The 23,190-nt window shown below is 52.5% G+C and overlaps 2 protein-coding genes and 1 long non-coding RNA gene across 6 annotated transcripts; all 3 read right to left on the reverse strand.

Annotated features, from left to right (window-relative positions):
• Positions 1 to 385: 385 nt before the first annotated feature.
• Krt15 (keratin 15) lies at positions 386 to 4,832 on the reverse strand. Of its 3 annotated transcripts, none has more exons than XM_074045709.1 (8): positions 4,257 to 4,832; positions 3,262 to 3,344; positions 3,012 to 3,168; positions 2,382 to 2,543; positions 2,168 to 2,293; positions 1,765 to 2,030; positions 1,290 to 1,315; positions 386 to 624 (listed from the first exon to the last, which is right to left on the reverse strand). In XM_074045709.1, exons 1-8 carry the CDS (start codon positions 4,746 to 4,748, stop codon positions 620 to 622), a joined length of 1,317 nt encoding a protein of 438 aa, XP_073901810.1. In that variant the 5' UTR covers positions 4,749 to 4,832; the 3' UTR covers positions 386 to 619. The 3 variants fall into 3 exon arrangements, with proteins under 3 accessions (XP_073901810.1, XP_073901809.1, XP_020007656.2); XM_074045708.1 differs by having other exon boundaries at positions 386 to 782; positions 4,257 to 4,831; XM_020152067.2 differs by having other exon boundaries at positions 386 to 782; positions 1,765 to 1,985; positions 4,257 to 4,830.
• A 4,396-nt stretch (positions 4,833 to 9,228) lies between these two features.
• On the reverse strand, positions 9,229 to 13,176 carry LOC109675333 (keratin, type I cytoskeletal 19). Its single transcript, XM_074045707.1, has 6 exons — positions 12,638 to 13,176; positions 10,777 to 10,859; positions 10,411 to 10,567; positions 9,970 to 10,131; positions 9,727 to 9,852; positions 9,229 to 9,610 (listed from the first exon to the last, which is right to left on the reverse strand). Exons 1-6 carry the CDS (start codon positions 13,052 to 13,054, stop codon positions 9,356 to 9,358), a joined length of 1,200 nt encoding a protein of 399 aa, XP_073901808.1. The 5' UTR covers positions 13,055 to 13,176; the 3' UTR covers positions 9,229 to 9,355.
• Positions 13,177 to 13,871: 695 nt separating this feature from the next.
• Positions 13,872 to 22,812, reverse strand: LOC141413727 (uncharacterized). Of its 2 annotated transcripts, XR_012438560.1 has the most exons (5): positions 22,650 to 22,812; positions 21,846 to 21,974; positions 16,269 to 16,475; positions 15,383 to 15,958; positions 13,872 to 14,440 (listed from the first exon to the last, which is right to left on the reverse strand). It is a non-coding gene; the product is annotated as an uncharacterized lncRNA (long non-coding RNA). The 2 variants fall into 2 exon arrangements; XR_012438561.1 differs by lacking the exon at positions 15,383 to 15,958.
• Positions 22,813 to 23,190: the final 378 nt, after the last annotated feature.

The raw sequence follows: 23,190 nt of genomic DNA on the forward strand, positions 1-23,190 counted from the left end.
AGCCCTGCTGCCTACTGCCCATCCATGAGGCCACCAGGCAAGTCCTTCATCTCTGCAACATCAGGGTCCTCATCTCTAAAATGGGAAGAATAAATCCTGACCACCCCACAGTTTTATTCAATGGGGCACATGGGTAAGGGTGCCTGGCATGGTGCCAGCCATACCCTTAATACAATTAATCACTTGCCAGCAGAGCAAGTTGCCCGAATAACACTGTAAATCCCAGGCTTCAGAGCCCTGAACACTCCAAAGAATGAATTTTGTGTCATCATTCAGGGAAGAGACCACTGTGGCAGGAGACATCAGCATATGGACCCTGAGCCTCCTCCAAACTCAGAGGCCATCCCAGACCCCACCAAGAAAAACTGGACACACTACCAAGAGATATTTGCAAAAGGAAAAGCAGTTTTTATTGCAAACACAGACAGGGTACAAATGAGCTTGTTACCCATGACAGCCCCTTGCTGTACCTCCATGCCCAAAAGGAGGTGGGGAAAGCTAGAGGCAGGAGAACATACAGAGCCCTGAACTGGAAGACCAAGGGACCCACTTCAGCAAGTCGCTCTCTGAAGTCAGGAATTGGAGTTTGCTTTTCCAGCCTCTCTGGCCAGCACCCTGTTCAGCCTGGGGAGAGCAGAGGGAGGCAAGCGACATTTCTCTCATACTAGGCACTCAGATTTCTCTCTTGCTGGAGGAAACCAACTTTCCATCTGAAGACTCCACTACGTGAACACGGAAATTGCTGCTGCTGCTGCTGCCACCGCCACCACCTCCCAGGGAGGCTACGGAAAGGAACAAGCTTTATTGTAGTGCAACCTCCACTCTCTCCCCCAAGATGGCCGGGGTGTGGGCTTGGCTTTGGGAAAACAGCACAGCATCTCTGAGAATGGCCACTGGCCTATTCTGCCAGAGTTACCAGGAGGTCTGGTATTGAATTACTCATCAAAGGCACAGGTGGTGGTAACGGCAGGTATGCCAGGGTGAGCAATAATGCAGGGTTTTTAAGCTGCACGTGAACAGGAGTAATTATGGGCATCTGATCGTGCATGCATGAAGGCAGACCCAGGAGAGAGATGTCCCAACAAAGCCTGCTCAGCCTAGAGTATTCTCAGGAAATCTCCAACCTCACCCACTTGGACCAATTGAGGGTCCCACTGCAGAAGGGGTACATCCTGAAATAGGAGTTCCCCACCCTCCTAGATGTTTGGTCTCTTTCCTCTTCCTCTCCATTCCAAGGGGACTAGCAGCTTCAGTCCCCACCCCACACTGGAAAAATTAAGCCTTCCTACCTTCCTTGGTGCCAATGCCAGCCATCCTGAAACAGAGGGGACAACAGATGTTAGCAAAGGGCAAAAGCTCCAGTCTCCTTAAGAGTAGCTCTGGTGGACAGATGAATGGTCCTCTCCATCCCCCACCCACCCCACCCCTGACTCCTCTTGGAGATGGGACATCCTGACAGCCCATCAGGCATCACCCCCAAGCAGACAGTCTACAATAATACCCGGTCTATTTCACACAGAGAAGGAAGGAACATTAAATCTTCTTAGCCCAACCTCTGTCATTTATAGAGAAGCTCAGGTTCAAAAGTGACTTGCCCAAGATAACAGCCCAAGACCTTAGTGCAGAATCCAGACCCCTTACTCCTAACTCAGCTCTCTTCACTATACAGTATAGCTGCTTGGGGCCACCCTGTTGTCCCCTTCAGATGACCCTGCAGTCATATGCAGTCTCTCCTTCTTCCTCCCCCTGAGTCCATGGCCCTACTTGGCATCCTGGCCCTCGAGCAGGCTGCGGTAGGTGGCGATCTCCTGCTCCAGCCGAGTCTTGATGTCCAAAAGCATGTTGTACTCCTGGTTTTGGCACTCCATCTCACTGCGGAGCTCACTCAGCTGGGCCTCAAGGCCACTGATGAGCCCCTGGATCTGCTGCAGCTGTGTTGCGTAGCGACACTCAATCTCTGCCAGTGAGTTCTCTAGTCCGGCTTTCTGGTAGGGCAACAGATGCAGAGACACATCAGACCAGAAAGGAACCTGCCAAGAGCATAGGCGTGGGAGGGATGGAATGGAGTAAGGGAGCCACCTCTGCAGGGACTTGAGAACCTCAAGGGTTCACCAGCCATGGAAGATGGGAGCATCTGTCACCAAAGAGGCCAGGGTGGTGGCCTTACCATGCTAAGCTGGGACTGCAGTTCGATCTCCAGCCCCTGCATGGTGCGTCTCAGGTCTGTGATCTCTGTCTTGCTGGTCTGGATCATTTCTGTGTTGGAGACCACTTCCTTGTTCAGCTCCTCGGTCTGAAAGTCACAAACAAGAGATATGAACCTCCTCGGACACTGGGGAGTGGGGGACTGGGGCAGGGCAGGACTAGAAGGTCAGGCCCACCTTGCTGAAGAACCAGGCCTCAGCATCCCGACGGTTCTTCTCTGCAATGGCCTCATACTGCTCCCTCATCTCAGTCAGCATGCGGGTCAGGTCCACACCAGGTGCAGCATCCATCTCCACATTGACCTGGCCGGCCAGCTGGTTGCTGAACTCCTTCATCTCCTGTATGGTGAGAGACACCATGTAAAGACAGGACTGGGTGGTCCTGAAAGCCAACCCTGCCTCTGTCCCTAACTCACAAGGTGACCTTGACATAGTGCCCCAAGCCCTGACCTCTTTGGCCACCACCATCGAAAACTCCTGGATTCCCCATTGCACAAGAAGAGGATGGGTCACATGGGCTCCTCAGCTCTAAAGAACCTTCTATTCTAGATCCCACCAAGTCAGGACTCCAAGACACCATAGGTCCCTTACGTGAGCTCATAAACCAAACCAAGATAGCATTTCACACCTGCCTTAGCCTTGGGTCCAGGTCGCCAGAGGACAGTGCCCCTTCCTCTCCATAGGGACCTCTGTTTTTTTCATTTGGGGGAAAGTTGTATTTCTCAACCACCAAGCCGTGGGCAAACTATGAGGAAGCACCAGCCCTGCTCTGCCTCCCACCACCCAAAGCCACTGCCCCACTCTCGCCTCCTCGTGGTTCTTCTTCAGGTAGGCCAGCTCTTCATTCAGGCTCTCAATCTGCATCTCCAGGTCAGTCCTGGCCAGGGTCAGCTCATCCAGCACCCTGCGCAGGCCATTGATGTCAGCTTCCACACTCTGGCGCAGGGCCAGCTCGTTCTCATACCTGAGAAGAGAGAGGGAGCTCAAAGTCAGGAAGGATGAGGAAGACTGAGTAAAGGGGGCAGTGCAGGACTAGGAGACAGCAGCGGGAACACACTTGAGCCTGAAGTCATCCGCAGCCAGCCTAGCATTGTCGATCTCCAGGATGACCCGGGAGTTGTCGATGGTGGCAGCCAGGATCTGCAAGAGACAGGGATTTGATTTGTGCTGAGGGCTGCTGTTCTCCTGCCCTAAGGTCCCCTTACTGACAACCTCTCCTCCAACACCACCAACAGAAGCCTGTACAGCCTCTGGGGCACATAGAATCCAGCCTCACCTTCAGTGCCTATTACTTGCTCTCGTCCATACCACCCTCCTTGCCACACCTCAGGGATTGCTCTTCCTGTCCCCAGGGCATGGAAGACCAAAAAGGCAGTATTGCCTGGAATACCCCATAAGAACTGGCCAAGGGTGCGCTGGAGTGGGGCAAGGTTGATTCTTGCGATAGCCTTCTTGGGTACACACTAACAGTCAGTCTCCTTGTGCACAGCAAAGGGTAGCTGCCTCCTGCCTATCTTGACAGAGCCCTGGATCTATGAACATTCTAGCCAATGGGAACAGGGAGAGCACCTAAGGAAAACATTTTGCAGATGAAGAAACTCGTCCCAGTGAGTAAGAAGGAAGGTGAGAGGGAGACAGAGCCTATCTAGAGTTTCCAGGTCTCTTAAGTTCCAATAATGTTTTTGACACTAAAAGCATCCTGAAAAGGTGAGGCAAGAGGTCTGGACATTTAGAGCTCATGAGACCACACTTCAATATCATTCTTGCCAAGCACCCTGCAAGGTGTTGGGGGCAAAGAAGGCAAGTTGCTATCATTGCCCCCACCTGTGTCCCCATGAGTCCTAACCAGATTCCCAAAACCACTCCCACCCCAGCACTGCCAAGTGAAGCAGATGTGCACCAGCATCTGCACCTGGAAGGCACATGCATTTCAAGGTTGCTGAGGTTACACATCATGCAAGAAGGATTTCCCGAGTCAGCGGTAACATTACCATTACAGATGTGTGCAGGATGCCAGCCACCTGCTCTCCTCTCTGACATCTGAGGACTTACTTTGTCACGAATCTCTTCCATGGTCTTAAAATAGTGGCTATAGTCACGTTCGGGACTGGCCGGACTCTGCTTCTGGTACCAGTCTCGGATCTTCACCTCCAACTCTGTGTTCGCCTGCTCCAGGGCGCGCACCTTGTCCAGGTAGGAGGCCAGGCGGTCGTTGAGGTTCTGCATGGTCACCTTCTCATTACCAGAGAGGAGGCCACCATCTCCACCACCAAAGTCACCAAAGCCACCACCCAAACCCCCACCAAAGCCTCCGCCAAAACCACTACCGGCTCCACTGCCAAAGCCGCAGCTCATGCCGCCTCCATAGCCCCCTGCAGAGCCCGACGAGACAAACCTCGCAGAAGAAGCTGAAATACTGCGGCTTCCACCTCCCCCATAGAGACTCCCTCCACCGAAGCCCCCTCCCCCAGCCCTGAGGGAGCCCCCTCGCGTGGAGCCACCCCCAAAGGTGGAAGAAGAAGTTTGCAGAAATGTGGTGGCCATAGCCAGACAACGGTGCTCAAGAGTTCTCAGCAAGCAGGACAGACGCTGACAGGAGGTGTTGAAACCAGACTGCAGCACAGTCACCCACAGCCAAGGGCTCTTTATATACCCCTTGGAGGGGGTTGTGGGGCCTTGTCTCCTCCCCCAGAGCAAAGCCAACTCCTGCCTTCCTGACAAACACAGCTGCCTCCACACCTCAACATGGCTCGTGTGGAGTTTTTCTTTTCTTTCTTTTTTTTTTTTTTTTAAATGCAACAAAAGAGATGATTCAGAATTAATGGTGTTTTGCCTAGGGCCATGGTTTTAACACTTGGACTACAGGTTCATCTCTCTACCCCAGGAGAGAGAAAGCAGAAGAGAGTGAACTCTCACCACAGTACAACTCCCAAGGCCTCTCTGCCTGTCCTGTTAGAGCAACGAGACCAGGTGTGTCCTCAGCTGGACTCCACTGCCCGCAGCCCATGAGGCTCACCCCAAGGTGGATAGCTCCCTGCCCTCAGTTCCCCAATCTCTATGTTCTCCCGCTCAAAGTCTCCATGCATAAACCTGCAGGACATGAAAGTAGCAGAGACCTCTGGGGATGGGAATGCAGGGCCCATGGGTGCAGGTTGGGGACAAGAGAGGGGGTCTTGAGTCAAGTTCTAGATGAGGTGACCAGAAGGGCCAGCATCTGTCCCTTCCCTAGTGCTGCAAATGGACTGTCCTCCTTCTACCTCTCTTTGTCCCCAATACCTGAAGCCCCCTCCCACTCCTCCAGCTCCCTCAGCCTTATCCCCATGGCCTTGGCTAGCTTGCAAAAGCCCAGCAGGCCCAGAGCTGACAAGAAGCTGATTGATTATCCTGCTACCTGCCAACTGCACATGTCACTGAACCTTTGCTTGCTCTTGGGATGCGTTGGAGCAAACCTCTGCAGATAAGGCTGGGGCAAGTTCCAGGAAGCCCCTGCCTTCTCCAGTGAGAGGCATGTCGCTGCTTAGCAGGGCCAGATTAACCCACGTTCATCCTATGGAGCCCTGCGGGTTAGGGAGAGGCTGAATCCAAAGGCTCTACATGCCTGAGTGTTGTGAGAGGGAGGAGATTAAGGTCTGACAGGCAGGTGGAAGGCACCAGAGCTATCGTGGGCCTCAGCATCACTCACACAGGAGACTGAGGCAAGAGAGGGCAGTTGCACACTCAGGATGTCCTTTGCTTCTGCCACCAGCTCAGAGGCCCTGCTTCCCAGGGATACTAGCACCTGTGGACAGTGCCACTTGGACAGGTGGCAGGGCCACAGCACAGAGGAACAGGCGGGGCTCTGGAGCCCCTCAGGCCTGGGTTCAAATCTCATCGCTATCAACGACATGTGTGAGATTTTGGACGTGTTACTTTTTAAGAATCAGTTTCATTGGAGCGCAGGGCACTCTCAGCCTTCTCTTCCCCAGAAGCCCTAAAACCCAAGAGTCTCATCCTGCCTCCTCCTAGCACTCCATCATCTGAGGGGGACAATGGTAGGCTGCAAGTCCAGCATGAGGACTTTGGAGTGCCCTGGCCAGGAAGACTCTGTCCTTTGGCATCGACGTGCCCCTGAGCCAAAGCACGCTCAGGCTTAGCAGCATCACTCAACTATAGCCAGCTCCAACTGCGCAATCAGATGGCTCCTATTTTTGCTGCAATAATGCAATGCCCTACTTCCATCACACTTCATGATTTACAAGGTAATTTTGCATCACTGTCCCCTCTAATCCTATGACACAGAATGCCCCCTGTCCTTGTTTCAGAAGGAATGAGATTGGGACTCAGAGAGGCAAAGTTGCTAATGCTAGGAAGCACAGCTAGAAAGGGCACCACCAAAATAGGTCTCTGACCCCTTCTCAAGCAGGAGACAGGGAAAGAGGATCCCTCCCTCCTTCAGACCCCAAATTCCTACATCTGAGCTGGATTGGAGGGCCTACATTGGTGCAGCAGGCTCCTCCTCACCCAGATTCCCACTGAGCCAGGCCTCTGAATGCTGGGCCCAGACAGTTTAGCATTGTCTCATGGGTGGGAGGATATCGTCTTTCTCTCTGAAAGACAAATAATCAAACTCAGATCAGCCAGAGCTCATTAAAGCCTCTGCAGACACAGCGGCCCCAACAATTAACACAAGAACAATTACTTGTCCATCACCCCAGGGTGAAGGAGGGGTGGATCCCAGCCAGCCCCATTCTGTACCCCAACTCTCCTCCAGCAGCCCCTAGATTGTCTTTCCCGCCACTCTCTGGCCCAGGCCAGGGACAGCCCCACCTGCTTGTTGCCACGTTCGAAAATCCCTGATCTCGGTCCAAACCACGACTGTGAGCTCCAGGTTTGGGTGTGTTTCTGGGGCCTCCTCAGTAGCGCCCTGTGGGATGGCCTTCTGGAGGGTTGAGCTCTGGGCCCAGCCCAGGCTGCAGTGTGCCAGTTTCTGTGCCCACCATAGCCAGATAAGCGTCCCTGGTGTGGGACGCTCCTTCCTTCCTTGAGATGGGACCATGCAACCCCATGGAAAGAGCCTAACTGGGTCCCACCTCTGAGTGTGACTCAGTCTCTCTAAGCCAGGTTCCTGATTTAAAATGGGGCCATTAACACTGACTCCAGCCCCAGGGCCATAGTGAGAGTTTGAGGGCACATGGGTAAGAAGGTCCCCATAAATGTTAGATCCCACTCACTCCTATGTCCCCCAGGGAGGTGTCAAGGATAAAGCACCTTGGGGTCCCTCCTTTCCCATTCACCAGGTGTGCATCTTTGGATAATGACGCCGCTCTCTGAGCCTCAGTCTACCAGTCAGGAAAATGGACATAACTCCAATGCACCCGACACACAGAGCTCGACCAAGATGACTAGAAAGTCTTTACAAACAGAGAGCAGCCATAATGACCAGCAGGAATGAAAAGACCCAGCCTTCATGCCCCCAAACCCTCTCTCTCCTATCCCAGGCCTCCTCAGACACAGTTCTCAGACTGAAACACAGATGTGTCCTTGCCCTACCCTTCTCCCTGCATACACAAAGGAAGTCTTCATTCCCCACACCCAGGCCTGCGACCTGTCACCTGCCACACCTGTGTGGGCTCAAACCCAGCCCTGTAGCCACATTCCAGGGGCCCCAGAGCAGAGGGAGGGTTTCAGCTGTGACAACAACAGAGGCTTTCACAAGCAGGGACAAGGATATCTGGACAGTCAGGACCGAGCCTGGGGATGCTGCCAGGCCTCTGCCCTGAGCTCCCACGGCTTCCTGAGAAATTAAGCAGTGGGAGAAGGGACCAGGGCTAAGGAAAAGCATAGCTCGAGGGTCACACAGTTATAACCAGCCTTGTGATCTGGAGCAAGCTAAGGAAGCCCTGAGACCTACTGGAAAAAGGAGGAAATAGCACCTCCTTCAGGATCAGCATGAGGTGTGCTGGTCCCTGGCACAAGGCAGCCAGTGTTCAATCTGTTGGCCTAGAAGACCTAAGCATGGGGACAGGGCATGAGTGTCCTCCACTTGTCTCCTCCCCTGAGTTAGCCTGAGCCCTCAGCCAAGCCCCTGCTTTATGGGCCTCATTTGCCTTGGACTGGCCACTGAGCTGTAAACCACAGGGGCAGGACTGTACCCACCCAGGCGCAGAGTTGTACCAGGAAGCTGGGACTTTGTTCCTTTGCTGGCCCAGGATGCGCCCCAGGCAAGCCAGGTTGTGGGGGGGTCTGTGTGAGCAGTCTGGGTCACAGCGGGGTCCCATTCCAGGCTCTGGGCCCAAGTATGGGCTGGTGGGTTAATTTACAGCAGGACTGCCAGGGTGTGGGTGAGTGTGTCAGTGCATGCACAAAGACACTCACCAACAGGGACACCCTCTCCAGCCTTGTTTTAAGGGGAGTCTGACCCCAAAGCCCCAGTTTTGGTTAGGTAGAGAGATCTGTCAAGAGAAACCGCCCCCTGGAAATCCCTGGCCTGAGCCTTCACGTGGAGTAGGACTGGCACAAATGCTATCAACTGGCCATCAGAGATGACAGCATGGGCCAAGAATCAGTTAACAGGTTCTCATTCTGGCTGTTGCATAGTTACTATGTGGATAAGTACTTCTCTGAACACATTTCCTAATCAAGAAAATTCAGTTCATACTATCTTTTAGGACTGTTTTCATGAAATGGCATATTTATTTCACGCACATTCATTTCACACATGCACCCCAACCCTCAGGGAAGTACAAAGGAAAGAAAACTCACTCTGGAACCATAGTTTCAAGTCCTACCATTGCCGTGGATTAGAACGGTTACATACACAACACACCGCTTCTAAGACTTAGTTCACCTCTCTGTGAAATGGAACCAATGCTTATTTCACAAGGGTGTTGTAGGGAACGTGTTAGATAAACGAAGACTCGTGCAAACAGAAATTATTACAGCTGTAGTGTGCGAGGATGCTGGGACAGGGTGGACTTAGGTTCAAATAAGACATAAAGGGGACCAAGGTCATGTCTCCATGATCTGAAATAACAAACCACACATCTTCTTCCCTTGGGCAATGAAGTTTTATTGGAAGGTCAGGGGATGAGTCAGGAATAAGGGTTCCCCCACCATGTCCCGCCCCAGGGGACTCCCCCTGCAGGAGGGCAGGGACCCAGGAATCTGCCCGCTCAGATAGCCTTGGTAGTGGGCAGGTTGTTGTAGTGGGCATCCTGGCCCTCGAGCAGGTTGCGGTAAGTGGCAATCTCCTGCTCCAGCCGCGTCTTGATGCCCATGAGCTGCTGGTACTCCTGGTTCTGCCGCTCCATATCAGCACGCACGTTGCCCAGCTGGGCTTCAATGCCGCCGATCACCCCCTGGATGTGTGCCAGCTGAGCTCCATAGCGGGCCTCTGTCTCTGCCAACGTGCCTTCCAGGGCGGCTTTCTGAGAGGAGGCAGAAGGGATGTGACTCCGCAGAGCCTGGTTCCCTGAGGAACCATGGGCACAGCCACCAGCTGCAAGGGCAAAAGTGTGCAGCCCATGGGACAGGGGACACATACCATACTAAGATGGGACTGCAGCTCAATCTCAAGGCCCTGAAGGGTCCGTCGCAGGTCAGTGACTTCAGTCTTGCTCATCTGGAGCTGCTCGGTGTGGCTAGCGACCTCCTGGTTTAGCTCCTCTGTCTGTGATAAGGGAGTACAGGGAGGGAATAATCACTGAGGCAGGCCTTTGGGGGAGGGAAGGGCATCAAGCCCTCTCTCCTTGCCAGTCACCAAAGGGCACCTGTGTCCCCTCCCTACCTGACTGATGAACCAAGCTTCCGCATCCTTCCGGTTCTTCTCAGCCATGAGCTCATATTGGCTTCTCATGTCGCTGAGGATCTTGGCTAGGTCAATGCCTGGAGCAGAATCCACCTCCACACTGACCTGGCCACCCACTTGGCCCCTCAGGGCGCTGATTTCCTGCAAAGACATAGTTGAGATGGGCATGTCAGAGCCCACAGCCTGCTGAACCTGAGCCAGGCCACTCCCCTACCCACCAGGTCAAAGGGAGCTAAGGCACAGGCCTAGGAACCAGCACTGGGGAGTGAACTAGGTGGCCACCATCCCCTGCTGAGTTCCTGGGAGTCATAATTGCCACTCAGGGCACTGAGCATGGCCACAGTCAGAGGGTACGGGACAACAGTGCCCTCAGCCCTTGTAAGGTGGGGCAGGGTGGACAGAAGGCACAACTTGACCCACCTCCTCATGGTTCTTCTTCAGGTGTGCCAGCTCCTCCTTCAGGCCTTCGATCTGCATCTCCAGGTCAGCTCTGGCGAGGGTCAGCTCGTCCAGCACCCTGCGCAGGCCGTTGATGTCGGCCTCCACACTCATGCGCAGGGCCTGCTCCGTCTCAAACCTATCAGAGGAAACGGGGGTGGTCAGGCCAGAGCTGGCTCTGCACCTCTGATGACTTTCAGGAATCCGTGGGGAGGCTTGCTTCAGGCCAGCTGGGTTGCCTGAGGGCAGAATCCAATCCCCACTGCATGGAGCCCCATAAAAGCCTGGGGTTGCACCCCTACATCCTGCTGCCCTAGCTTCTGCAGCCCTGCAAGCAAAGACACTCACTTGGTTCGGAAGTCATCTGCAGCCAGACGGGCATTGTCGATCTGCAGGACAATTCTGGAATTCTCAATGGTGGCACCAAGAATCTGGAAGGGAGAAGGTACGAGGTTGGCAGCAGTTGGACCAACCACCCACTTTCTTCTCAGAGGAGGGGGGGAGAAATGAATATACCCCCACTCCCTAGAGACCACAGCCCAGCAGCTGCCCATTGGCCTGCGCTCCAGGAGGCCTTGGAATCAATCCATGGTCAGGAACTGAAGCAGGAAGACATACTAAGGGGTAGGTTGGCAGGGGGTCCACCCTGGGAGGACGTCTCTGAGACCTGTGCTGGATGAAACTTTAAATGGCCTGAAGGGGGCCTATAAACCGGATGCATCAAGAAGGGCTTACCCCTTTGTCTGTACCCCCACTCAAACCACATTCTGCCATAAGGCAAAAGGATCTCTTTTACAGAGCATCTCCTCTGTGCCAGACACTATGTGCCTCACCCTTTATAAGTGACGAACCTCGATGCCAGGTCTATGATTACTCCCACAATACAAGTAGAAATCTTCTTATTCACCCCAATTTGAAGACTGTTTGACCTCAGGGACACATTTGCATCACCCAGCTCATCACTGATTAAGGTATTTGGTTTCAGTGTTTTCCAAAGAGCAGGTCACAACTCATTAGTCAATTTATCATCAGGTGGTAATTTGCATATTTTTAGTGAAACAATATGAAAATCAGAGAGGAATCATCCACAATAGGGTAAGAATTGTTTCAAGGAACTTTTACCATGTGTGTGTGTGTGTGTGTGTGTGTGTGTGAGAGAGAGAGAGAGAGAGACACAAAGAGAGAGGGAAGGAGGAGGAGAAGGGAGAAGAGGGAAGGATGGAAGGAGGGAGCGAAGGAAGGAGCAGGAGACAGGAGGTGCGTGATACATAGTATTTCCTACTGTAGGTCACAATTTAAAATCTGTGTAAAGCACTACTCTAGCTGGTTGGTGACATCTCTAGCTCTCTACTATCTATGGGTCAGGGTCTATGCCCCCCAGCACCATGCTAGGCTCAAGGTGGGCACAGTGAACTGTTCTGGGGAGCTGCACCTTGGGAGACCCAGTGTGGTTGTGTTTTTAAACTTCCCTCTGGTATCTGATACAGTTCTTTAGGGCAGAGGTTTTCCCTGCAGGCCTTTTAGGGCCAAAGCTTGTGGCACAGATCCACAGGAAGCTGCCCCTACACCTGGTCCTCCAGGACAGAGATCCACAATAGCAAAGACCCAGGGCCTCTGCCTATGTCCCTCCTTCCCTGGCCCAGGGACCACAGCTGACTCTCACATTCTTCCTAGAGCTCCTCTTAAGCCTGGGCAGCCCCTGGGCAGGAGAGGAGTGAGAGGAGGTCAAAGCCTGTGTGTGATGAAAACCAGACCCGCCCAGCCAAACAAGAAGAATGCAGGGGCCCGCCCACCGGGAGTCTCAGAGGGCAGGTCTGGCCCAGGGTGGACCAGAGTCCCCCAGGCTAAACTCTTGCAGTTCCTTGCTAAGCCTACAGTGCCGGGTCTACACCTCTGGACAGCCCCGGAGCCGTGGATGTCGCCCACTCTTCGAATCCCCCCTTCCCCTGGTCTAGTGAACCTGCCTCTCCTCTGGAACCCTATCCTAGCCACCTCTATAGGCCCCACCCATTTACCTGCCCCCTCCCAGTCGTGTTCCCCGCCCCCTCCGTCTTTCCCCTTCCCCCACCCCAGTCTCCACTTCCTGCCCCCTTTGTCTCTGCCCCACCCTGCGGACACTCCCACGTCCTAACCGGCCCACGGGGGCTGGGTTTTCGCCGCGCCGCCTGTCCCATGGCGGCAGGTGCACTTCCCGCGGGTCATCACCCACCTTCTCCCGCAGATCTTCGATGGTCTTGAAGTAGTGGCTGTAGTCACGGGAGGGCCCGGGCCCCTGCTTCTGGTACCAGTCTCGGATCTTCACCTCCAACTCGCCGTTAGCCTGCTCCAGGGCGCGCACCTTGTCCAGGTAGGAGGCCAGGCGGTCGTTGAGGTTCTGCATCGTGAGCTTCTCATTGACCGTCAGTAGCCCATCGGACCCATCATAGCCGCCACCATAGCCCCCACCATAGCCCCCACAGGACGAGGACACGAAACGGGCAGAGGACACAGACACACCGCGGCCGCCTGAGCCCCCGTGGATGCTGGGTGGGCGGAAGGCGCCCCCAGACCCAAAGCGCACGGAGCCGCCGCCCAAGCCCCCGAAGGTCGAGGTGGCGGAGGACTGGCGATAGCTGTAGGAAGTCATGGCTAGACGGAATACGGGAGCGACACTGGCCTGAGAGCTTCCAAAGGCAGGAGGAGTGGCGAGGCCCTCACCTGGTGCCTTTTATGCCCGAGGCAGGTGGGGGAGGAGGAGGAGGACTGTGTCAGGGGCGGATATCTGAGCCCAGAGGAATTTGCAGGCTCCTGAATGCAAATATGGGCACTCTCCTCATTGGTCAACTCCTAGTGGCTCTACCCCCAACTCTCTTCTTCCTAGAACCAGAGGCCCCTGCCCTCCCCAGAGCCGCCCCACCCCACCCACTCAGAAGCTAAGATCGACCTACGAGCACGCCCCTGTTCTGACCCTTCACCCCCATCCATCACAGGCTTACACAGCTCCGACCTGGAATGGACATTCATACCCACCCTCTTTAAGACTCCCAGAGTTTGAAACGCCCCAGGAATCACAGTCACTAGAGATTACATTCTTACAGGCCCCCACTCTCTCTGAATGCCCCCTTTGAAATCACGTTATGAGTCTGTTCCTTGTGATTATAATCAACACTCCCCCCCACCAAGTACGTTCATTAGATTTCTACACCCCACTGGAAACTTCAGCCTTTTTGAATGCCCCCTCAGTGTCCTCTGACAAAGGTAGTTTCCTGATGAGGGTGCTCTGAGCTGCAGGCTTCCCAGCTGCCAGAGACAAGTTGCCTCTCCCTGTTGTGGCCATACAATGCCTCAAGTGACAAAGGCCCCTGGGACCAGCTGCAGGGAGCCATTCTGGCAGCTGGACTGGCTCCACAATCCAGGGCTCAAGACTGACCTTCTCCAGGCACCCACCCAGCTCAGAGACCCATCCCCACCAGGACAGCACCCTCCCCTCCAGCCCCAGAGCCTGCTGCACTCAAGGAGGTGTTTATTGGCTACTTTAATCAGTTCCTGAGGACTCCTGAGCCTAGAAGGAAAAGGGAACTTGCCCATGAGGCATTTAACACCTGCCACCCACGGACTGAAATGGGTGGAATCCTGCCATCCTTGAGCATTTCTGAGGAGATACCTGCTGAATCTGGGTACTTTTAGGGGGACTGATCAATGAACTGGGGCCAACAACACAAAAGCACCTGCATACAGTGAGGCGTTTCCACAGTAGAGGAAGGAGCCCTTCCCCACACATTAGCCCCTAGTCCTGTGTTCATTCCCTGGAACCACTCGGCCACCTTTCTTGATCTCTTAGGCTGGCTGGGCACCCTGCCACACACTGCAGGGCCCTGCAACAGCCTCACCTGTCATCAGAATTGTCCCCACATAGTTCCTTCTCGTCTTAATGTCAGCGCAGTCTCCCAGTCTCAGTACAGAAGCCCTGCGCCTCCAGAGAGGGTGTTAGGGAGATGGGCCAATCACTCTCCACCTCCAGGCCTGTTTCCCCCTGTAAAATAAGGGATGTTCAGTTCCTTGCTCTTCTCTGCATTTATCAACTGGGTTTCCTGTGACTAAATGATGACTTGTCCAGCAAACTGTCTTGTAGTCACCATTTTCTCAGGGAAGAGGGCAGGAAACCACACACACAGCCCCAACCCACCAGGAGCAGCCCTCAGGCTACTCAGGAAGCCCAGCCTGAGGCTATTTAAACCAAGGAATCAGTTGCAAGAGAGTTGATCTGGGGAGGCCATGAAAGTAGGGTGCGGCAAGGCCTTCACAAAGGTTGTAGCCACCAAGGTTGGTCTGGTCTGTGAGTCACTCCTTATCTGGCCCTGAGGAGGAGACTTGCTCCCTGAGGGGGGAATGGTGTGACTGGACAGATAGTTGCTATGCACTGAGCCCCAGCCAGGACCTCTGTTTTCTTAGACTGATAGGGGTTCTGGAAGGGACTTTGTTTTAGAAAACAAAGAACAAGACCAACAATTCTGCCCCAAAGATTATGAGCTCCCTAAACTGCAGAGGCACTTAGAGTCCCAGCCCTCTGCCCCAGGGCCATAGCCACAAGAACAGTTTACAAAGCCTTTTCAGATCTCCATGGAGCCTCACAACAGCCCAGTGGAGAGGGTTTTTTGGGTTTTTTTGTTTTCTGTTTTTTGGTTTTGGGGGTTTTTTTGGATGATACTGGGGTTTGAACTCAGGGTCTCATACTTGCTAGGCAGGCACATTACCACTTGAGTCACTCCACCAGCCCTTTTTGTGTTGTGTATTTTCAAGATAGGGTCTCTGGAACTGTTTGCCCATGGCTGGTGTCAAACCATGATCCTCCTGATCTCTGCCTCCTGAGTAGCTAGGATTACAGGCATGAGCCACCAGTGGTGCCCCGCTGGAAAGGATATTCTTATCCCCATTTCACAGATGAGGAACTAGGCTCCAGGAGGGGCAGACTTACCAGAAGTACCAGCCAGAGGTACCAGATTCAGGCTTCTAGCCTCTTGACACTCAGTCCCATGGTCTGGGATCCTGAGCTGTGACAGAGGCTCTGCTGTACCTTCTAAGGAATTCTCAGTCCCCAAACAACTCCTTTGGGTCTCTTCCCCCAAAATCTTGGGTCAAATCCAGTGGCAGTCAGCCCCAGGCTGGACTCAGGTTGGAGCCAGAAAGAATACCCTGCTTCCTCTCTCTGACCACCAACAATGCCTAGCTGTGAGCTGTGTGGCTTTGTTTGGGCATCTCTGGCATATCAGGAACTCAGTAGAACAGGCTGTGCCTAAGAGGTGGAACTGAGTGTTCTAGCTTTGCTCCCATGCAGCCAACAGACCGCCATGGCTGGGATCTGTGGTCCTTCTCTGGCTTCAGGAGGGCAGAAGCCAGTCCTAGAAGCTCGTTTCTGAATTCTGGGTCTCCAGGCTGAGAGATGGGGGCTACGGAAGAAGGGCACACAGGGTTGGCTGGAAGGAATCCCAGAGAGGATCTGGCCCAGTTTTCCTCAACTCAGTTCTGCAAGAAGCCCAACACCGTAAGATTCCTGTGGGAAAGAGATCCTTGTCCAATAAGAGCAGAACCTGCCCCCTCCAACTTCCTTTCCAAGTTTCGCAATGCACATATCAGAAGCCACGAGCACCTCAGTTCCTCATTTGTAAAACAGATGATGAGGAGGCCTATTTACAGCATGTGGTTACTACGATTATATTACGATTAGTTAACTTTGTTTAGCTAGCATTTCCCCCAGTGTACAAGGTCATAGAATCCTCTGTCTGGTGATGCCTATTAATAACCCACAAATTGCAAGAAATGCTCACCCAGTCCAAAGATGCCAGAGAGGCAAAGTTACTTACCTGAGGTCGTGAGGCTGACTGAGGCAGAGCTGAGAACAGCTTCCAAGTCCTGACTCTGAGACAGAGGCTCTTTGCATCTCCACCTAGACAGTCACTAGAAGCTTCTTCCACTTAGCAAATCCATTTAGTTCCCAAAGGAGAGAGGTTTTTCAGGAACTAGAACAGCAGATGGAGACCACTAGAAAGAAGCTGGGAGGGTCCTCATCCCTGAGTAAATGGAAGGTGTGATGACAATGATAGCAACCACGAAAGTAATAATAATGTCAGCAACCTTACTCATTCAGGGCCACTATGCTAAACACTTTGCATACATTATTTTAACTAATCCTGTGAAGCTAAGTATTACTCTCCCCATTTTACAGCCCGGAAAACTGAGGCTTAAAAGGTTAATCATTTGCCAAGGTTATAGCAGTAAGTAAGGGACCTAGGATTTAAACACAAACCCTTAACTCCCTGAAGCTACAGTTCTGACCACTAACACTTTCCTTCTTTTCACAGGATGGAGGCCCAGGCTTCTTCCTCCCCAGGTCTGGAGAAAGAGCCATCTGATTGGGGGAAGGCATAATGTCACCTACCAAGGTCCCCTCATGTCCTTCCTGCTCTAATACACAGTTATCTGGTCAGTCAGTGGGCCATTCAGTTACAGTTCCTTAAAGCTCAGGCTAACAAAGAGACAGACTTCTGCTCTGTCTCCAGACTTCTGGAGGAGAGAAAGGTGGACATGTGGTAGACTTTATAAATTTACCTGTCACATAAATTAGTAACACCTTAACTAGACACCAGGGACCATCAGCAGGGGGCACTTAGAGTTCTTTGTCACCCTCTCACTCCTCCATTCACTGAACATGTTTTAAGCCCCCCTGGTTCCATGCCAGGCATGTTGCTAGGTGCTGGGAGGCCAAAGTAAATACAAGCATTTCCTGTCTGTCAGAGGGCAACAGTCCTCAGGAGGATTATGGAGAAATATTACTTTGATGAAATGAACCAGATTGAATGCCCACATTAACATTCGCTCCTTCCCAAATTCCTGTTATCATGACAGCTAAGGAATATCTAAAGGAAATTAAAAAAAAAAAGAAGAAGGGGCTGGAAGTGTGGCTCAAGCTGCAGAGGGCCTGCAGAGCAAGCATAAAGCTCTGAGTTTAAACCCCAGTTCTGCCTCCCAGCCCCAAAAAAGGCAGAACATGAGAAATGTCAACAGAAACTCATAAAGCTCTGAAATGATACCACAGCAGGAGAGAAAGAGAGAGCAAGCCAGGACTTTGAATTTTAGAGTAAAAGGCAGGAAGCCCACGAGAAACAAGCAGACCCCAGAGAAGCTCGGAATTGGAGGCACAGGTGCCTTGAGAGGAGTGGAAGATGAACAGCCTGGAGGTTTCTATAAACAGCACCAGGCTTTCCAACCAGAGCTCCTCCCCGATCAAGGCTGCCAGGAGGCTATTTCTCAACCCAGGAGAAGATAAGGGATTGACTTTTCCCCAGTAGACTGGCAAAATTACAAAATCTGATCATACCAGCTGTTGGGGAAGCTGCAGGTAATGAATCCCCTGAAACATACCCCACTGAGTGAGAGGTGAGCTGTAGCAACCACTTTGCAGATTTCAAATTGTCTTCAATTTTAAAAAGTTCACACAGCCACCAGCCCCACTTTTCCTACTTACCCCCAGAGAACGCCTGGCAAGGTATTCAGGAAGACAAAAAAGGATGCTCTTTGAGGCATTGTTTGCAACAGTGGAAAACCAGAAACAACCACTGGTGGGGGGATGGTTAAACAAACTGCATAATATCTACACTAGGGAGGATTAGGAGTGGAAATCAAACAGTAAGTAATGTCAACATATGGTGACATGAGAAACATAAGAACTAGTCGTTGGGTGCAATAAAAGCAGTGGGATAGTGTGATCTAGAATATGGTAAATGCATACTGGCATATGCTTGAAAGATGACTCATTTCAACAGGTGCATATGAAGATGGATGTAAGGAAGGAAATGCACAAATGAGAGATTTCCTTGGAAGAGAAGCTGATGGAAGGGATGTAGTCTTGCTATGTAACACAGGGTAGCCTCGAACTCTCAATCCTTCTACCTCCGTCTCTCAATCCTTCTATCTCTGTCTTCCAAGTGCTGGGATTATTTTAATTTTTGAAGAATACATTTACATATTACTCGTTAGTTAAAAGTAAATACTGTCTTAAGGAACATTACATGATTGAAATTTAGAGCTGGCCACAGTCAATAGAGTACTGTCCTCTTCCCTCCCCACATGCACCACAGACTTCCCTCTGCTTCCCTCTTCTCCAAGGTCTCTGCTCATTAACCCAAGAAGACAGAAGTTTTGGTAAGGAGAGAAGATGGCAAGAGAAGAGAAACCTCCTGCCCCAACCCTGGGCCCTTTGGGCTGGTTTCACCTGGGAAAAGAAAGTGGCAAAAGTTGTCAAGTGGAATTTTGAAACCATCAAGTACGAGAAGGGCTCTTCAGGTTTCAGTGACTTAGACCTGTGGGAGATTCCTTCCCACTCTGGCTCCCAGAGATCAGAAGCTCTGAGAGCATCTGCAACCCCCCCCCTCGCCCCACTGCCCATCTCCTGCATCACCCCCTTTCCCCTCCAACAAGTTCCCTGAGTGGGCAGCAGCAAGGCCTCCAGGGTGGTACATCTGGAGCCTCAGGGCTGGAGCTGGTATAGGGCAGAGCATACCCTGTGTGGGCTCACAGCCAGCAGCCACCTTGGCACCTGTGAGACATTCCTTTGGGGACTTTGTGAAATAACCAGAGTGCTAAAGCAGATAGCCACTGTGTGGGCCAACATGTAGAACTATTGAGCCAGTAGCATTTCAGCTTTGACCTGTCCACATAAGCAAGCATGAGGATATGGTCTGCTTCTTCCTGCCTGGGAGCATGATAGCTCACCTCTTGAGCAAGACGCTGAAAGAACAGTAGGTGCTTATCAGGCAGAACGGCAAAGAGAACAGGGGCTGGCTTGAGGAACTATAGGTAATCAGTATGAGAGGGAGTGAAGGGAGAAAGGGGTCAGCAGGGGCTAGGGGCTCAGCCAAGAGGCAGACTTGGTCCTGAAGACCATAGAAAGTCACTTTATCACTTTAAAAATCAGAGATATGACATGGCTATGTAAATATTTTGTTGTTGTTGTTGTTACTAGGGTTTGAATTCAGGGCTTCTAGATTGCTAGGCAGGTGCTCTACCACTTGAGCCATGCCTCCAGCCCTCCAAATCTACATTTTAGAAATTACTGTGGGTTTTAGGTAACAAATGAGTTGGTGAGATCAGGACAGTAGACATGATCAGGGATAAGGAGACTAGTTTAGGGACTGTGAAGAATCCATATTTGAGACAAGAGGGTCTGCAGGGGGCGGGCAGGGGAGTGGAGGGATTAAATGAACCAGACAAGAAATACTCATCTAGCTTGATGACAAACTGGTGTGACAGGGACAATGCACAGAGTGTTGCTGAGTGCCAGAAACGCCAGCCAAGTCCTGGGGCTTCTCAGATGAGTCAGACCCCTGCACCCTCACACCTTCAGGCCCCAAAGGCCTTCTCTTGGGAGCCCCACTCTCTTCCCAACTGGGAGACATTCAGTTCACTGGCTTGAAATCTGGCAAAGCTGGCCATGCTGTGGGCGGCTCAAGGCCATACACAGGCCTGGTGAGTAGCATCATGAGGACCCATGGCCAGCAGTGGCTCCTCTCAGTCACTTTCAGCAAGTGGAAACCCAGGAGTGGGGGCAGGGCAGGCTGGCTGAGTCAGGATGGCCCCTGGTTTTCCTCTGTTAGTCCTCAGGGGAGGAAAAACCAGCCTGACCAGAACCAGGGTAAATCATGGGGAAGGGAGAGAGTTGTGTTCTGTGGGGAACGGGCCCCTGTCCAAGAGTGGGGGAAGGGAGCAGGCCAACCAACTGCCCCTCAGGCGCCACATTTTACACCTTGGGAAGACAAGGCTGAATGGAGTGGACGTGAGAAGATTCAGGCCCCTCTCTGCAGAGGGAGGGGCCCAGCTGGCCTTAGCCAGGAGTGTCCCTCCCTGTGCCATGCCCTGCTCTATTTGGGCCTCATTTGTACCTCTGCAAAGCCAAGGACCATGCCACTTGGACTGAGACACAGTCACAGTGTCAGACCCCGGACAGAAAGAAGAATGTCCCAGGACTGCCCTGATTGCTTGGAGCCCTGGAGAGGTGCCTGAGTGGTCCTCTTCTCCCTCTCTGATGAGCTATCTTCGCTCCCACCAGGATCGGGATGTGGGAGGAGGGGTGCGGCCACGATGCCTCTCTGGGGACAAAGACTCTAAGAAAACTTATCTGATCCTGTAAATCTCAAGGTGGACATTTCGGGGCTCTTACCCCAAGGAAGTTTCTGGTCTTGTCCAGGAGCTTCCATCAACTTCCACTAAAGCAGGGGTGCCTCAGTATGCCTCCAGTGAGCAGCTACTGTGCCCAGAGCCCCAGGGGATGAGGGCAGCAGCACCCCCGCCCTCCAGAAGGGACCATGCCTGGAGCATTCTCCCTGCTCATTTGCCTCCTCCCTCACCTGGATGGCAGCATAGTCAGTTCCTCTCAGTTCCACTCACCTCAAGCATTACCTCCTCTGAAATGTCCACCCTGAGCCCCTCAGGCTGAAACAAAATTCCTTCCCCACCTCCCGCAGCCAGCTGGACTCATCCTAACAGACATCCCACCTCTGTCTCCCCAAGTTGTCTCCCAGAGTGGAGCTGGAGCTCAGGTTGTATCTAGCCCCAGGACTGACTCTAGCACTGGTAATGTTTAATTGTCATTTGCTTGAACAGAGGAAGAAAGGAGTGAAGTCCTTGTTTTAAAATTAACTTAACAAACAATTATGAATCACCCTCTATGTGCTGGGCATCTTTTAGACTCAGGGATTCTAGAACAGGACCGTCAAATCTCCCTGCCCTACTGGACTCTTGTTCCCATGGGGGTGCCAAGGAGGAGCAGCAGAGCAAGGAAGAGATGAGGCCATTGAGGAAGGTTAGGGAAGGCCTCTCTGAGGAGGTAATCCAGGGATGACAGAGCCCTGAATGGGGTAACGTGCCTTAGGATTCTGGGAAGGAAGCTTGCAGACAGACCAGAGTGGAGGTAGAAGCCTAGCGGAGGGGGAGAAATACTCCACAGACCACAGGCCAGGAGGTTGAGGAAGGGGGTAGTGAGTCATAATAGAGGGCAGGAGGTGAGCCAGAGGAGGCTGAGCCAGAGCACACAGGGCTCTGAGCACACAGCCCAGATTTTGGGCTGGTGGAGTGGCTAAGTGGTAGAGCACCTGCCTAGCAAGTGTGAGGTCCTGAGTACCACCAAAAAAATAAAAAAACTAAGAGTCAGATTTTATTTTTCCATAAAGGAGCTTCAAGCAGACAGATTCAGGGATTCCTCAGTGGCTCTCTGGAGGCTAAGAGAGGAAGCTAGAGATGTGCTAAGAGGCCAGAAGTGCTGGGGCATGCTCTTGGGAGACATCAGAGGCCTGGGAGAGCAGTGACCTGCTCCAGCGGATACCTTTAGGGCAAGGCCACCAGGTCAAGCAACAGAGTCACATGGGACACAAGGGAAAGAGACAAACCTCCATGGTTTCTGGGTCCTCCTGGATCTGCTTTGGAAGGAGTCTTGGCAGAATTAGGTTCCACTTCCCAAGGACTGACTGGGTGCTGTCTCTGCCAGTGTTGATGCCCACAGAAGAAGAGGAGAGGCCCTGCACACATGGAGCCCATGGTCAGGTAGGAAGCAGGAAGATAACTTTGATCAGGATTGCATTTTCCAAATTTTCAATCAGGCAACAATGTTTATGTATGACCTCTGAAATTGGGCTGAGAGGTGTGTTTGCATCTTCTCAGTTCTGATGGGGTGTCCTGTGCAAGGACTCAGGGGAGGGAAATCCATCTGTACTGGCTTCAAACTGGCAAGTCGTACCTTGTAGGCTTGGGGGAGGCCTGGGCAGAGGGGAGCAGGGGAGAAGGGACATTCCCAAGAGCAGCTGAAAAGAGCTTCAGAGGCTCTGGAGACAGAATACAGATCCCCAGCACTTCCTGGTGCTTCCTGACTGAAGCCAGCTGCAGGATAAACATTCATCAGGCAGGAATCTGACCTCCAGGAGCTGGAAACATCAAGAACACCCAGATCTGGGGGCTGAGGGAGATGCTTTTGCCCAAAGAAAGGGCAGCTGATGACCAACTCCATGACAGAAACTGGTATCGAAGGGAAACTTTGACCAGTAGACATTCCATTGGAGGGAAACACACACACACCTACCCAAAGACACATACCCACTGGTAAGGGAGGGGGTGGGGGCGGGGGGAGAAATGACCCAAGCATTGTATGCACATATGAATAATAAAAAAATAAAAATAAAAAAAAAAAAGACACATACCCACAGTGTTAACAGCGCTGGTGTAGTCTGTGATCCGAAGAATTCCAAATTCTTCATATCCCACCAGAAAGAATCCCTGGCAGGTCACGTGGGTGTAAAGGGAGTTTATTAAAAGTTAGGAAAGGGAACTACAAAGGGAAGCATGGTGAGGCCCAGGTAGAAGCCTCAAGCCAAGAGCCCGTGTTTTTTCCTCTTCAGGTACTTTTAAAACCTACGATAACCTATGGGAAGGGGAGAAAAGGGAGCTTCCCAGACATTGATCAATGATTGGAAGGGGCATGGGTGGTTCCTGCCCAGGTGAGGGTGGTTGAGATTCCCACCCAATAATGAACAAGTAGGGAGGAGCATGGGCAGTTCCTGACCAGGTGAGGGTGGTCCGGGTCACCCTTGGGCAACTTACATGAGCCCCAAACTTTTCCTACTTCTAGCCTGCCTCAGCAGAACATCCACACAAGTCAAAATCTCATGGGCTCAATTGGGTACCTCACATCCATTGCAGGCAGGACCTCCATGACACCAGCCCCAGGCCACCCCAAGTAGC

This window comes from Castor canadensis, chromosome 11, assembly GCF_047511655.1.
Source record: "Castor canadensis chromosome 11, mCasCan1.hap1v2, whole genome shotgun sequence".
In the NCBI taxonomy this organism is placed as follows: domain Eukaryota; kingdom Metazoa; phylum Chordata; class Mammalia; order Rodentia; family Castoridae; genus Castor; species Castor canadensis.